We start from the raw sequence: 13,667 nt of genomic DNA, 5'->3' as shown, positions 1-13,667 counted from the left end.
CAAGGAAGTCACCAAAGCTGCAAACACCTTTCATTTGGTACGTGGAAATTAAAAACTCAAAACATTTTTTTTTATTGCTTTCTTTGAGTCCCTGTGTATCTCACTTATTCTTAAGCACATTTTTTAGTGGGCAGACCTGCACTTCAGTAAAAACACAACTTAAGCTTAAGTCCTAAAAACAGCACATGCTTAGTTGATGTAAAATACGACTCAGCAGTGTTGAACAAGTGAGTAATATTTTTGTTTAATCCCTATTTTTCTAGTCTTTTTATTGATTATAAGCATTTGAGAAATTGTGTGTGAAAAAATGACTAAAGTTGTGCAAGGCTAGCAGAATAAGCAGCATTTAATTAGTAAGATATGAAAAAAGAGATTTCTCGACGTAGGCAGATAAAAAGCTCAGAGCCACAAAAACAAAAACAAAAAAAATGTGCAAGTCTAACACCGATAGTGACAGTGGGTTCCTCTTCATCTGACCTCTCCCCTGCTGAGCTTGTCCTCGTTCATGTGCCAGCTCAATAAGACCACAATGTGCTGCTGCCTGTCCAGCAACAGGGCACGAGTGCAGCCGAGTCAGGACTAATCCATCATGAATGTTGTATGGGTTCATATGACACCCTGTGACCAAGGTAGTGTCAAATCCGAGGAGATCTTTTATTTGTTTGTTTGTCTTTGCAAACGGTACGCACACATAAAGAACACACAAATGTTTTTGGTTTTCCATGTTCATCACCTACAAAAAAATAATTTGGTCATGTTATGTCAAACATGGAAGCTTTTGAAGTGTTGCCCTACTTTGCCATGGCCACAGCAGCCCCGTCACTGGTGCCGTCACTCAAGACGCAGGAATGCTGCCGTGCACGTCTGAGGCTTCACAACACAGGGCCATAACCACCAGTGAATACGATAAGTTCAGCAGCAGAATGAACAGGTTAATATTTTCCCAAAAGTAGAGAATGCAACCCCAAAACACATCTTAAATCAAATCACCGGGGGGGAGAAAAAAGGAAATAAAGGCCATAATAAAGCTGAAGAGAGATTATGTAGTGTGTTTTTGTGTTTTACCCTCCTTCTCCCTGCTTTAATAGGCTTTGCTGCTTATTTGTCACATTTACATTTGAAAGCCTGTGTCCCACCAGCATCCAATACGGTCAGCCGGGGTCCATTGTTGGTCTTTATGTGACAGTTAAAATAGCAATTACCAGCAGAAAGAACCCAGAGTTAATCCATGTTCCGTAACATTTCCTGTGAGAGTCATTTTGAAAAAAAAAAGTTTCTGGAAACTGCTGTGTACAGGATTTAAAGTTCTCATCTGCGGCGGGCACCAGTTCATCCTGTTCGATCCAGAGGGGGATCAAGGAGCAGATCTGATGAGAGACACACAAGGTGTCCTCTCGTTTCCTCGCTCAATTTCATTTAACTGGCTTATTATATAAGTTGCCAAACCTCATCTTCTTCTGCCCCGGCTGCCAAAACCAGTGGGATGGCGCTCTCGCTGTATTATCGAATCAGTGGAGTAGATCAAATTTATTGTGTACATTCCACAGGGGGGAGACACTTCTATGTCACATACCGATAAGCATTTACAGACTAGTATAAATATTATATTCACTTATATAAAAATGCTCCGTTCACTTTCATCATGATTACATGAAACTTCATCCAATTACACACAATCATTGGAAGACGTATCCACTCTTAGAAGGGGGAGAAAGATAACTGGTCAGCGCATGGAGACAAATATGGAATGAAAATACTAAAAAGACTAGATGCACAAAGAAAATGCTTGTATATGTGTGTGTTTTAAAAGGAAATGCTTACATGGGCAGGGAATTCTGACAAATGATGATGAAAAATAAACCCTTACTCGGAAAATTACACTGTACATGTTTTTATATTGTATTGATGTTACTCAAGAACTACAACTGCCAACTTGCCATTTAGTGTTGCTGTTGTTTTAGTTTCCCCCATTACACTGGAAAAAGATAAAATTCTGAAAAACATTTTGCCTCTTCACATATAAAGTCGGAAGTTATTAAATGGATCCTCATTCTGTTTTTTGTTTTTTTTCTTCGAGGAGGATATACTAGACTAGACTGAAAGAGGCAAAGTAATAATAATAGTAGTAGTAATAAGGCTGATCTCTAATTAATATCACTTTAAGTACATATAATTTTCTTTATTCTTTCAATATTAGTCTTTTTACTTGTTCCTTTCTTCCCTCCCCTTCTACCCTTCATCCACAAGTTTTTCCTGGCCTCTTCCTTTCTGTCTGCCTGACTCAGACCCCGAAACCCCAGTCAGTGGTGCACTAATGAACTCCACACAGTGTCAGTGTCAGCACAGTTACAGTACATGTGTTAACTTCAAAATTGAAATTGAAACCAAAAATAAAAAAAAAAAACACAGTAGCAAACTAGGCCATTTTATGACAGGAAAAAAACATGTTTCCAAGCTGAAAATATCTGACAAGGTTAAAAAAGCAGTGGTGCAACTACAAGCACATTTACAGTACATCACTTCTGCAGTCCTCTGCTGCAACATGTGTACTTTAATTAAAGTCAAATCCTTTACTCGACACTTGAGGTTTGACTAGAAGACCATACTGAAGATTAGCTAAAAATGGACGTGAAAGCGTTAGATCCTGACCAGGTCGGTGCCTGTAACTCATTCTTTGGCAGTGAAAACTCTTTCCCCTCAGGGAGTGTGTCCGGGCCGCGGACACACTCTACCAAACAATGGAGGCTTTTCTGAAGAAGTCAAGCTCGTGGCAAAGTTTGACCCAGTTCTTAAAGGGCACACTGACAGAATGAACCCATTGCGTGCTCGAGTGGTAGGGTCATGCACAGCAACGTCACTTATTATCACGATCCGATCCGCTCGTAATTAACTTTACAGTTTTAGCTGGAACGCCTGGTGTCAGCAATGCGGAGCAGGACACGATAAGATGGGACCTCAGAGAGACGCCGCAAATCATTCAGTGGTCCACAGACGAGCGCTTGTGATCTCATGATTCGACTCGTCTCCAAGAGCCTTATATAACACTTGAAGGCAGCAGAGGTCAGGCACATGAGTGAATGTGCCAATATGAATTGAAATAATCTACAGAAACAAGATGAGGATGCCAGAAAAGGAGACTTTCAAAGAGAGAATAGTTGAAGCTTGCTAGACAGATGACAGGGTTCCTTCTTGCACTGTGCATTTAGGGCTGTCCCAGACGAAAGATGACCAAGGTGAGAGAAAGGTGGAGATATCTTCGGCCGTGGCTCTGAGACGGCTGTGAGAGGTTCAAAGAAGGCCACTGGCACCTTTAATGTAAGCCACAGTCAAAACTTCCTCCTCCTGACACACCCACACATAAAATACACACACAAAAAAAAGCCACCCCAACAACTGTAAGTCTATTCCTGTAATATCTTATCCATATCTATTTGTGTGGAAAGGTAAATACAGGATAATGGATGAGGCTTTAGAGTTAGAGTAAAAAGTGCAGGTCTCCCTCCTGCTCCTGGCTGGTTTAGCACTCTCCATAAAAGATTCAGGGTGTCACCAGATAAGGAGGGGGCAGCCTCATTACCAGACAAAAGGACTTGTTGCAACATCTGAGCTCACTCGCTGCTGCGAGTAATATCCACCTCATGTTAGACACGCTGCAGGATCGAATGTCAGACGCTCAGTGACACAATCATCTCTACGACACATTCCTTTACGTGATAAATAAAAGAGGGCCGATAGATCACACAGACAGTCTTTTGGTTGGTGCTATCATGGGTGCGCGTCAACAACTTTTTTTTTAATAAATCCATCACATGCTACAGTCTATAACTACAGTATATTCTCCTCCACACATAAAAAAAAGTATGTAACCTCACCGTGGGTACTGAGGAGGAAGGACGACGTCTGAGGGGAGATGGCAGGAGGCTTTCGCAGGTAAGCTCTGAGAGAGGTCATCCTGGACGGAGCTGCTGCAGAGATGGTCTCTCTCAGCCGCTGTGAAGAAGAGAAGAAAAGAAACATGATGCCTGTTCGTTCCTGTGTGTGTGCGCCTGTGTGCGTGTGCGTCTGTTAAAGACAAAGATAGGCAGCACAAACAGAAGAGATTTAAAAATATATATATATATATATATATATATATGCTCAGAAATCTATCAATTTTTTCAGAGTTGCACTTCATGCCTCAACCTGTGGTAGGATTTGACCTGTTACCGGGACTGGTAATTACGGGGCTCAGGTATTTTGTTTTTCACGAGTCCTTCAGGCTCCACCGGTCAAGCCTAGATCACAACAACTGCTGGAATTCCCCCCATTTCGGTCTGCACAATAGACGTATGGACAGTTTGAATTTCCTTGTGCACACAACAAGCAAAATAAAGGTTCAAGTTCAAGTTGTTCCTACATCGTGTATCATTGACACTGTCACACCACAGTGTCCTCATCTGATTGCCGTGTCCCTGGGACAGGATTTTCTAATCATCTGCACTATATTTGCACCAAACGTACAATGCAAAGAGCAAAAAAAACATAGAACAATTATTCTGTGTGGTTATAGTCATGTATCCATTGTAGCAGAAATCAAATCCATCATTAGTACAGTACCACACATATAACCACAAAAGTCTGACTCAAAGAGTTTATCTGAACATTGTGATTAATGAACCACCAACTGGTAACAGATGGCTTCGCATTTGAGGTATATATATATATATGTATAAATGAATTTAAAAGACAAAAGACGAAATGTTTTTAATACCCAGATTAAATCATCAGTGACTGTGTCTCGCGTAAAATAGAATAGGACTAAACCAGTGTTGTGGTTGTGTGCCACTAATCCAGATTACTTTACAGCATGACTTAACTCACCTCTGGGTTAAATGTGACACAATAGCAATTGCTACGGCACATTGTTTTGACATGTTGCCCAGTGGCAGTGTACCAGTAACCCACAGATGAACTTTCTATATTAATCCTGATTACTAAACTGCCACCCACCAAGAAGGATCAAGCTTGATTCTAAGCGAGGTATAAAAAAAAAAGGCTGGCATTTGAATAAAGATCAACCTACATCACAACAAATTCAAATCAGCAAATATTGTACACACAGCAAAGAAACTATTTCTGTCTGACAAATATATTTCGAGTTATCTCTTCCTCCTTCCTATTGTCTGTTCCTCAGGATTTTTTGAACTGACAATCATGGTCCTTTTTTACACTCTCATTCTGTCTTTTCCACAAAAATCCCCTGATTCATTTTAGTCCTTATCGGTTCCACGTGAAGGGAAAACAAAGGATTTCCCTGAAACTCATACTCATACTTCCCCCAAGGGGAAACTGGGCAGATAACGCTCCAGTGGCATGGCTTGGTCAGAACAAAAATATTTGAATTGTTAATTGTGTGTACCTAGTTGTAATAGGGTTTTTTTTAGCATTGGTGCAAGATCTAAACATATTAAATTTACTATACTGAAAGACAAGGGAAGGTTACTGTGGCTCACATTTTGGTGCAATTATATAGTATTTGTTTGAAATAAAAATCAATCAATTAGCAGAATAGCAGCTTTATTTTCTGACGACTGATTAAACAATAAACCAACTAATCGTTGTAGCTCTACATATTTTATATATACTTAGATATTGTGTATTGTGACATATAATGAGAGTAGCATGCAGGAGTAGAATTTTTTTTAGCCCCAGGAATTGTCAATAATATCACAAGTTGTTGGTCGAAACCACAGAGCTATGACATTGGAAAGAAAAAAACATTCCTATTTCCCTGATAGGTTCAGGCATGACTAGGACTTGCGAGGTGCAGAAGTACAGTAAGTGTGACGGCAGATCTGTGTGAGTGAGGTGCAACATCAGGTGCAACTGGAAAAGGCAAGGGAGATGCAGGGGAGACTTAATTATGATGGAGGAGATACGTAGGAGAGAGCGGAATACATTCCTCAAACAGATGAATTTCCAATTTGCGCTGGAAGATTGGGAATGACTGTGCAGTTTTTTCGGCGGGAGGTGAACTCCAGCCATTGTGGAGACAGAAGAGAGAGGGCTGGTGTGGAGAGATGTCCAGATTGCCACAGGGGACACGTACAAACAGAATGGAGGGCATGGCTGCTAAATCCATACAGTGAGCGACACATTGTGTGCCTCTATGAAATATACACCTCCATAGTAACAATAAAACAGGTTCAGGATGTGTAGCTTTAGAAAATAAAAAAAGATTGTCAAATCATCAATGGTATATTAATCTATGTATTCAGTTCACACTGTACATGTTCAGTTTTGTATACATTGTTTTGTATATTTCTATTTGTTTACATTTCCTGTGTTTATATTGCGTGTTCACTTATGTATTTCTTTTTTACTGATCTCTCTATATCACTCTATTTGTACTACCCTCTTTGCTGCTGTGACACTATTCCCCATAGTGGGACTAATAAAGGATTATATCATCTTTTAGTAGATGAAATGATCATTAGCTGCAACCCGACCAAGTTTACAAAAATCACTGACTGCTTATTTTTGAATTCCTGTTGTTCAAGGGATACTACTACTGTGGCTTCCTTCCTCGAAGCAACCCTGTGACGCCGCGATCCATTTCAGGATGACACACTGCTGTGATGACAATCCTGTAGGGTTCAGGCCTGCAGACAAGCTCCACAGTGATGCTGTAAATCTCCAAGGTCGAAAACATCAAAGGCAAAGTTTTCTTTTTGGGTCAAAGGCTTGTTGCTTTTTCTCTTCTCTTCTATTTTGTTATTAATTGGAGTATTTCTATTTTCTGCTCATTTGTACTTCTGGGACAAGACATTTAAGTACTGTCCGCACCACAGCCATCGATTGGATGTGCTTCAGTCAGTACAAACAGTACAGATACAAGTGCAGGAAAAAAATATTTGTATTTATTTGTGTTACTGCTACAAAACTATTTGTACTAGGGCAAACCTTGTTTTATCTGTACTGTTTGTACTGACTGAAGCACATCGGTTTGTACAAGTACAAATTGTTTTGAAGCAGTAATGGCCTCAGAAAGACAAATTGTTTTTTCCAGCACTACATGTTGCCAGATGAGGGCCCTTTTAGAAAAATCATAGCCCTCCCATGTTAGTGAATGAAAAAGAGGCGCTATGTCTACAGAGAACTTGACTGATCCAGAATCTGATCACTTGGCTTCTAATAGACAGTGACACAAGGCATTTATATGAGTATGTGACTTTGTGAACGTATATTTGAGATAAAATCTTTATGATCCCATGTTTGTCTTAGTATCTCTGATTCTGTGCACTCTTTATTGTATCTCTTTATTCTTGCGTCCTTTTTCCTTTTATGTCTCACTGTTGCAATGAATTAAAGAAACCCCTGTGAAGGCGAATAAAATGTGTGTGGTTGTTATTTCAGAGAATACAGTTTGCATTTATCCTAAAAGGACAAAAGCTCTATCCTCAGTGAAACGTCTTCAAGGCCCTACAACCAAGTCCAGTTGCTCCTGATTCAACGCTTTTGGATAAGTATGACCTGGATGAATGAGAATCTCAAGAGACAGCTCTATCTGTTGTACATATACAATATTTTAAATTGAAACACAAAATCCCGAGGACTAGCCTTGATAATATAACAAAGACTCCCCAGGCGGGCCAGAAAAAAAAAAGGTAGTACACACTTCAATTGGACATTTTAACTAAATATACAATGGTACAGCCTACTGGCCATACTGTGAAATTCAACCTTATGAAGATGCCCTGCAAATAAATGTTGTATGTACCAACAAGGACAAACCTACTTCCTAATATAAGTCCCACATAGAGTTACAAAATATAGATGTCTATTATATTTTCTATCTGACGTGTATCATACAACTACTCAAAATCGTTTTCTCATTATATTGTTTAAGGCACATTTCCTGGAAAATCTATGCATAACCACAGGATAATATTTGGCAAATTATCTGCAGTTCTTCCGTCTGTTAGGTGGTTTATGGTAAATGAACTTTAAAAATAGATGTGGACTTAGGTGAATCATCTTGAATACTGTGGCATTTATACGAACACATTTTACTGGTAAGGTGGGGAGCTGGTACATTAGTGTGAAACGTACATATTTTTGATTTTCCAGGGCTGGGAGAAGATTATTAGTTCACAGTTTTTTTTAATAATATACCAGGGATGAAATTCAGGCTAGGTCAGATCCAATTCAATGGCAATGTGAACAATAGCAAAATGTAGGTCGGAGTGTTGAATTATAGTTTTCAGCATATATCTAAATAGTTTGGGTGGACACGTATGAAAAGATATGATCTGTCCTACAATAAAGAAGTTTTTTTTCCCTTTAATTTGGAGTAATTTGAATCACTGATTTAGCTCAGCACCTGCTGCCAGAAACACCTCACAAATTTGAAAAAGATGACAACAAAGATGGCAGCCAGAGGCAGATTACCTGTCTGGCATGAAACACATGAACCACGCAAGTGCTGCATTGTAATCGTTTTGTTAGGACAGAAGTTCATGGAAAGTGGAGAGGCTACATGGTGATGTTAAGGACAGACATATGAAACACCCTCTGCTTCATCTTTGTTTGCCTGAATTTGTCTGCAACGTGGGAGGTTGAGTTCGACTTTTTTCAAATTAGCCAGCTCATCAGTGCCAAACGAAGGGGGGGGGGGGGGGGGGGGGGGCCCGCCGTCACCTGTAGCCTACCTTGTTCTATCTGAAGAATGAGTTCTGGGGGCCAAACAGGAACGGGAAGACGCTGTTTGAGGGTCTTGACTGGAACAGTCAACATTTTTCAAGCCATGCCAGAAGTATTCATGTGCAACTTGTACAACAGGACCTTTGTCGCGACGGCTCGTTGCAACATCAGGCGGTGGACGGAGAACGTAGGTGAACCGCGCATGCGCCGCACGCAGCCATGGTAACGACGTTTGCAACTTGGCATCGAGCGATGCCAACTCAGAATTTGCGTGATATGTGTGGGTTGAGCAAGGACATGTTTTCAGTTTCAGTCATTGGTAGCTTTGATAACTGCTGTCATTGAATGGACGTTGGTGGTAAAGAACAACGACGGATAGTTATAATCTCGGAACTCGGGATTACAACATCCGAGTCGGAAAATTGCAACTGGAACGCCCCTCCGAGTCGGATAATGTTTTATGGTAACGATTCATCTCGTGGTTTATTGGCTTGGATCCACGCTTAAAGCTCTTTATATAAGGGTTTCGTGAAACCGTGGAGCTCAATATCTGCTGCGCTGTGTTATTTGTCACGTTACTAGAAATGATTTAGTCCCAGCCAGGACCATGTAGAATGGCGACGCTGTTTTCCAGTGATCTGATTGGTCAGTAGTTGAGACTGAGATAAATTGAGTGGGTTAGCACAATCAGTACTACTAGAACTATATAATTAGGTCTGTGATGAAGGCAAGGCAAAAAGTGATAACGTTCACATTTTTAGGAGTATAGTTTGATGCATTATCCTAACATGGAAGATTAATTTAAATATAATTGAAGATGAGAAAGTCTTGAATATTATGAGATGCTTCAGGGGCACTGAGTGGGGACTTGTTATAAAGAATTTAATATTCTCTTAATTAGATCAGTTCTGGATTGTGGTTGATGGAGAGAGGTAGGAAACACGAGTGCTTGACTAATAGGATTAGACTGGGACGTACAAGATTAAATTCATCTCTACACTTTATTGGGAAACACCCAAGTGGCAATTGTGATCTCTGCAATCAAATGGCAACAGTGGAACATCCTGCTCTTTCCTAAATATACAAGTGAGAGACACAATTATTGCTGGAACTTGAAGGAATCAAACACATGGAACTGAAAAGAATGTTTGCAAAATTTCTAATCATGTATTAATCTATATACAAAATACAGGTCTAATATCGAGGATATATAGTTAGTACCTAATTGAGTCGGTTGGTGGCGATAATGCGCCACATGGTTGCGTTTCGCCAGTAAAAAAAGAAGAAGAAGAAGAAGAAGAAGAAGAAGAAGAAGAAGAAGAAGAAGGATCGTTTACTGGCTTTGATGTCGTATCTAACTCCGATACTATTCACAGAAAATCTTTCAATTTTGTTGTTGTTTACACCTACCTCGGAGCTTTGCTGTCACGTGGTTCGGTGTCACTAGATAACACTAATGAGGGTGAAGCGTTCACCATAAAAACTATGGAAATGTGTATTTTTGGGTCACTTCGACGGTAGCTACTGTACATTCCACGTAAGGGCTGCTGTGCCATCTTCTCCCAGCGTCTACAGTAAGTACAACCAACATTATGTTATCATATCCGATCTCCACTGAATATGCAAGTTGACAATAGAAGCACGAAATAAACAATAACACCACATTCTTTGGTATATCTGTGACAGCTATGGAGCTCCTCCCAGTACTTGAACCCCTCGATAAACCCAAAGAAGCAACATGGTGAGTGTATTAAGATCGGTTTGTGCAACTTGTGATGTAAATGTGTTTCTTTTGCTCAAATGTGATTGTTGTCGACAGGTATTCTTTTATACCCAGGGGAAGTGCTCCGGGTGTTAGTGTTGGTCACACCTGCATGTTTACTTCATCGGGAGAAGGAGGAAAGGGAAGAATCCTTATTGTTGGGGGAGCCAACCCCAATGGCAGTTTCTCACATTCACATATCATAAATCTAGGTAAGAAAAAACAAAAGGCACCAAGGAGCTTGTCCAGGTATGTGACAATCTACATAACTGTGTTTTATTATTCACTCTTCACCACATCTTCACAAGGAGAAATATAGTTTTTAGTTGCTGAAGTCTTGATTTACATTAATGATATCAGCAGGCGTTATTCTTATAGATATTCTGTGTTTCTGAATTCACCAGATAGTCATGAATGGGACATTCCAGAGTGGAAGGGTTTGGAGGCGCGATATGAACACTGCAGCTTTGTGCCAGAGAGCTGCCCGCAGAGCCTGTGGGTGTTTGGTGGTGCACAGCAGAGTGGCAACCGCAGCTGCATCCAGAACATACAGCTAACAGGTAAATCCCAAACGTCTCAGATAGGGATGAAACAGGCAAATTCCCGACGGTTATTTCCCTACCGTTTCACATTTTAATTATCATTAAAATCACGTGATTACCAAGGTAGATTACCGTGGTAAATACTGTCCAGCTCTCCCAGACCGAGGCGCAGCATGCAACGTGGGTTTGTTATGCATGGCGGAAGGCGGTGACAGCACACCAGATCATTTTCAGTCATCGAAGACAACTAAGTCAGAAGTATGGGCATATTTTGGCTGAGGGGCAGTTGATAGAAGGTGGCTATCCTGTCTGCAGAACATGCGGGGGGAATATAAATAATAAATTGCTATTTTTACTTTCATGGGCTGCCCAATTCTCATCTGTCCTAATCCACCCACTCCCCTTGACGTGAGCAGAGAGAATCATTCGGCCATGAGAGAGTCATGTTGTCGAGGTTCAGTGCAGAACAAACACTTGAAACTGTTTTGTTTATTTGTTTTTTTATTTTAAATCTCATTGTTTCATGGTTCATGGTTCATGGTTACGTTGTAAAGCAGAATCAAACACAGGCACATCTCTGCACAAGATGGATCTTTTTCAAGAAAAAAAAAAGAACGATGAGTCGTTCTTCTGAAAGCTTTGTGTCAGTACTTGTTCATATTTTAAAAATACCATGATAATACTGATAACGTGATAATTTTTGGTCACTATAACTGTGCTGTGACTGTGCTTTGATCAAACAAGTCGATTGTGTAAGTGGAGAAGAATCCATTCTGTCATTTGTATACTTGTCCAGATGGTGGGTCTCACTGGAAGGACGTATCCGTAATGGGAAAGCCTCCCAGTCCGAGGACATACCACACCAACTCAGCCTGCCTTGGGGACACGCTGTATGTCTTTGCTGGTGGCGAAGAAGGAGCAGCACCTGTGTCTGACCAAAAACTCCATGTCTTCGATACAGGTTTGCAATTAATCAACCAATTGTCTGACCAATTGTTGTAACAAGCAACTCTGCTACAGAAGAGGCAGAATAAGCTTGGATTTCACTTTGACTCCCAATGGCAAAACGTAATAATATTTCAACCATCAAACACAATTCCTCAAAAGTTTAGTGATTATTATAGGTGCTAGACACCCCTACAGGTGTTGTCAGTTATTTTGGCTCCTGGTAAAGACACACTTAAAGCAGTCTGTAGAGATATTTTTGATGGCAAAACAGAGACACATGTATCAACACCAGGTTTTTTCATAGTATGGTAATCTTCAAAAATATATATATATTTTTTTTAAATACTCATCTGATGAACAGATTCATAGATTAAAGCTGAGGATAATATCTTTACTGTCTGCTGCTGACTCCATATTATTTGTACAGATTTATTATCTCATAACAGACCTATTCTGTTATATATACTTACTTTTTACAGTATCATACTTTTTAATAGCTGTCATTAAATAATGCATATTCCACCCATTAACAGTATGACAATCATATTCTTCCCCCAGTTAACTGTTCACGATTAAATAATTGTCTATATTTCAAAAATATTTATATTAAGTCAACCAACTTGAAGCTTAAAATACTGAACATTTTGTTTCTTAGTTGATCCTTAAATGCCACCATGTAACAGTAATCACATCTGCATATTAATAACTTTTTGTGAAATGTGTTCCAGTGTCTAACACCTGGTCCCAACCAGAAACACAAGGCAGACATCCACCAGCCAGACACGGCCATGTTATCGCAGCCGTGGGTTCAAAGATCTACATTCATGGAGGCATGGCTGGAGACAAATTCCACAATGACATGTACACTCTCGACACAGGTAAGCCTGAACTCAATCATTATTTGATCGATGATTTTCGGAGGAATTAAGTTTCCCAGCCACCTTGCATCGATCTCAGATGGTCACCGAACAGGAGGACAATGTAGTGTCAAAACTTTGAACTGAATATAAAAAAAATACAAGTGTGTCTACTGTTAAAGGGAGCATGAGGTGGGAGAAAGTGCAGGCCAAAGGAGACATCCCACCAGGAGTAGCAGCCCACTCGGCTGTGGTGCTGGGAAAGAACATCTATATCTTTGGAGGGATGACCGCAGATGGAGCCAGCAACGTCATGTACAGATTCAACACTGGTATGATGCCTTTACCTGACGGGGCTGCATATCGTTTTGATTTGTTTACTTATGTGATATACAGTTGTGCATATTTAAATGTTATATTCTCTGCTTGCAGACAAAAGTAGATGGGTCCTAATGAACTTTAAAGGAGATAAGCCACCCAACCGCCTTGACCACTCCATGTGTTTATTGCCCTGGAAAGTGCATGAGGAGGAGCAGGTCAACTGCTCTGCAGCCTCCGAGACAATACATCTGGCCTTTGTATTTGGAGGGATGGACACCCAGGGGGTTATACATAATGACTGTATTGTTGCCGTTGTGACATGATGTGCCTTGGTGTTGCAATATTCATTTCCTCAAGTTGAAATAAAATGTTTTTTTCAAGTGCTACATTGTTGTGGTGTTATTGAAAACCTCAGATTTGGTCAAGGTTTTTTTAAGGCTTGTAGATACTGAAATTAGACAGTTCTGAAGCATAACACTGGAAAGAAAAGGCTAAAGATTTAATCTTTGAGCCAATGATTGATATGTTATGTTGTGTTAAACATAGTATTCAGTG

At 40.2% G+C, this 13,667-nt stretch overlaps 2 protein-coding genes across 2 annotated transcripts in view; one reads left to right on the top strand and one right to left on the bottom strand.

Moving 5' to 3' along the window:
• The window catches only part of rgs3a (regulator of G protein signaling 3a), a 128,522-nt gene extending 119,686 nt beyond the window's left edge, over nucleotides 1-8,836 (bottom strand). The window contains exons 1-2 of the mRNA XM_035608300.2: nucleotides 8,691-8,836; nucleotides 3,873-3,990 (exon numbers count right to left, since the gene is read on the bottom strand). Of these exons, the coding sequence (XP_035464193.1) occupies nucleotides 3,873-3,951 (79 nt within the window). The 5' untranslated portion in view covers nucleotides 3,952-3,990; nucleotides 8,691-8,836. The remainder of the gene's footprint in view (nucleotides 1-3,872; nucleotides 3,991-8,690) is intronic.
• A 1,125-nt stretch (nucleotides 8,837-9,961) lies between these two features.
• rabepk (Rab9 effector protein with kelch motifs) lies at nucleotides 9,962-13,498 on the top strand. The gene is made up of 8 exons (XM_035608313.1): nucleotides 9,962-10,256; nucleotides 10,369-10,423; nucleotides 10,502-10,656; nucleotides 10,849-11,004; nucleotides 11,783-11,947; nucleotides 12,663-12,812; nucleotides 12,974-13,123; nucleotides 13,224-13,498. Exons 2-8 carry the CDS (start codon nucleotides 10,371-10,373, stop codon nucleotides 13,433-13,435), a joined length of 1,041 nt encoding a protein of 346 aa, XP_035464206.1. The 5' UTR covers nucleotides 9,962-10,256; nucleotides 10,369-10,370; the 3' UTR covers nucleotides 13,436-13,498.
• The last annotated feature ends 169 nt before the right edge of the window (nucleotides 13,499-13,667 follow it).

Source organism: Scophthalmus maximus, chromosome 20 (assembly GCF_022379125.1).
Source record: "Scophthalmus maximus strain ysfricsl-2021 chromosome 20, ASM2237912v1, whole genome shotgun sequence".
Lineage (NCBI taxonomy): Eukaryota > Metazoa > Chordata > Actinopteri > Pleuronectiformes > Scophthalmidae > Scophthalmus > Scophthalmus maximus.
The sequence above is the reverse complement of the archived record's forward strand: the minus strand, read 5'-3'. Positions and strand labels throughout refer to the sequence as shown.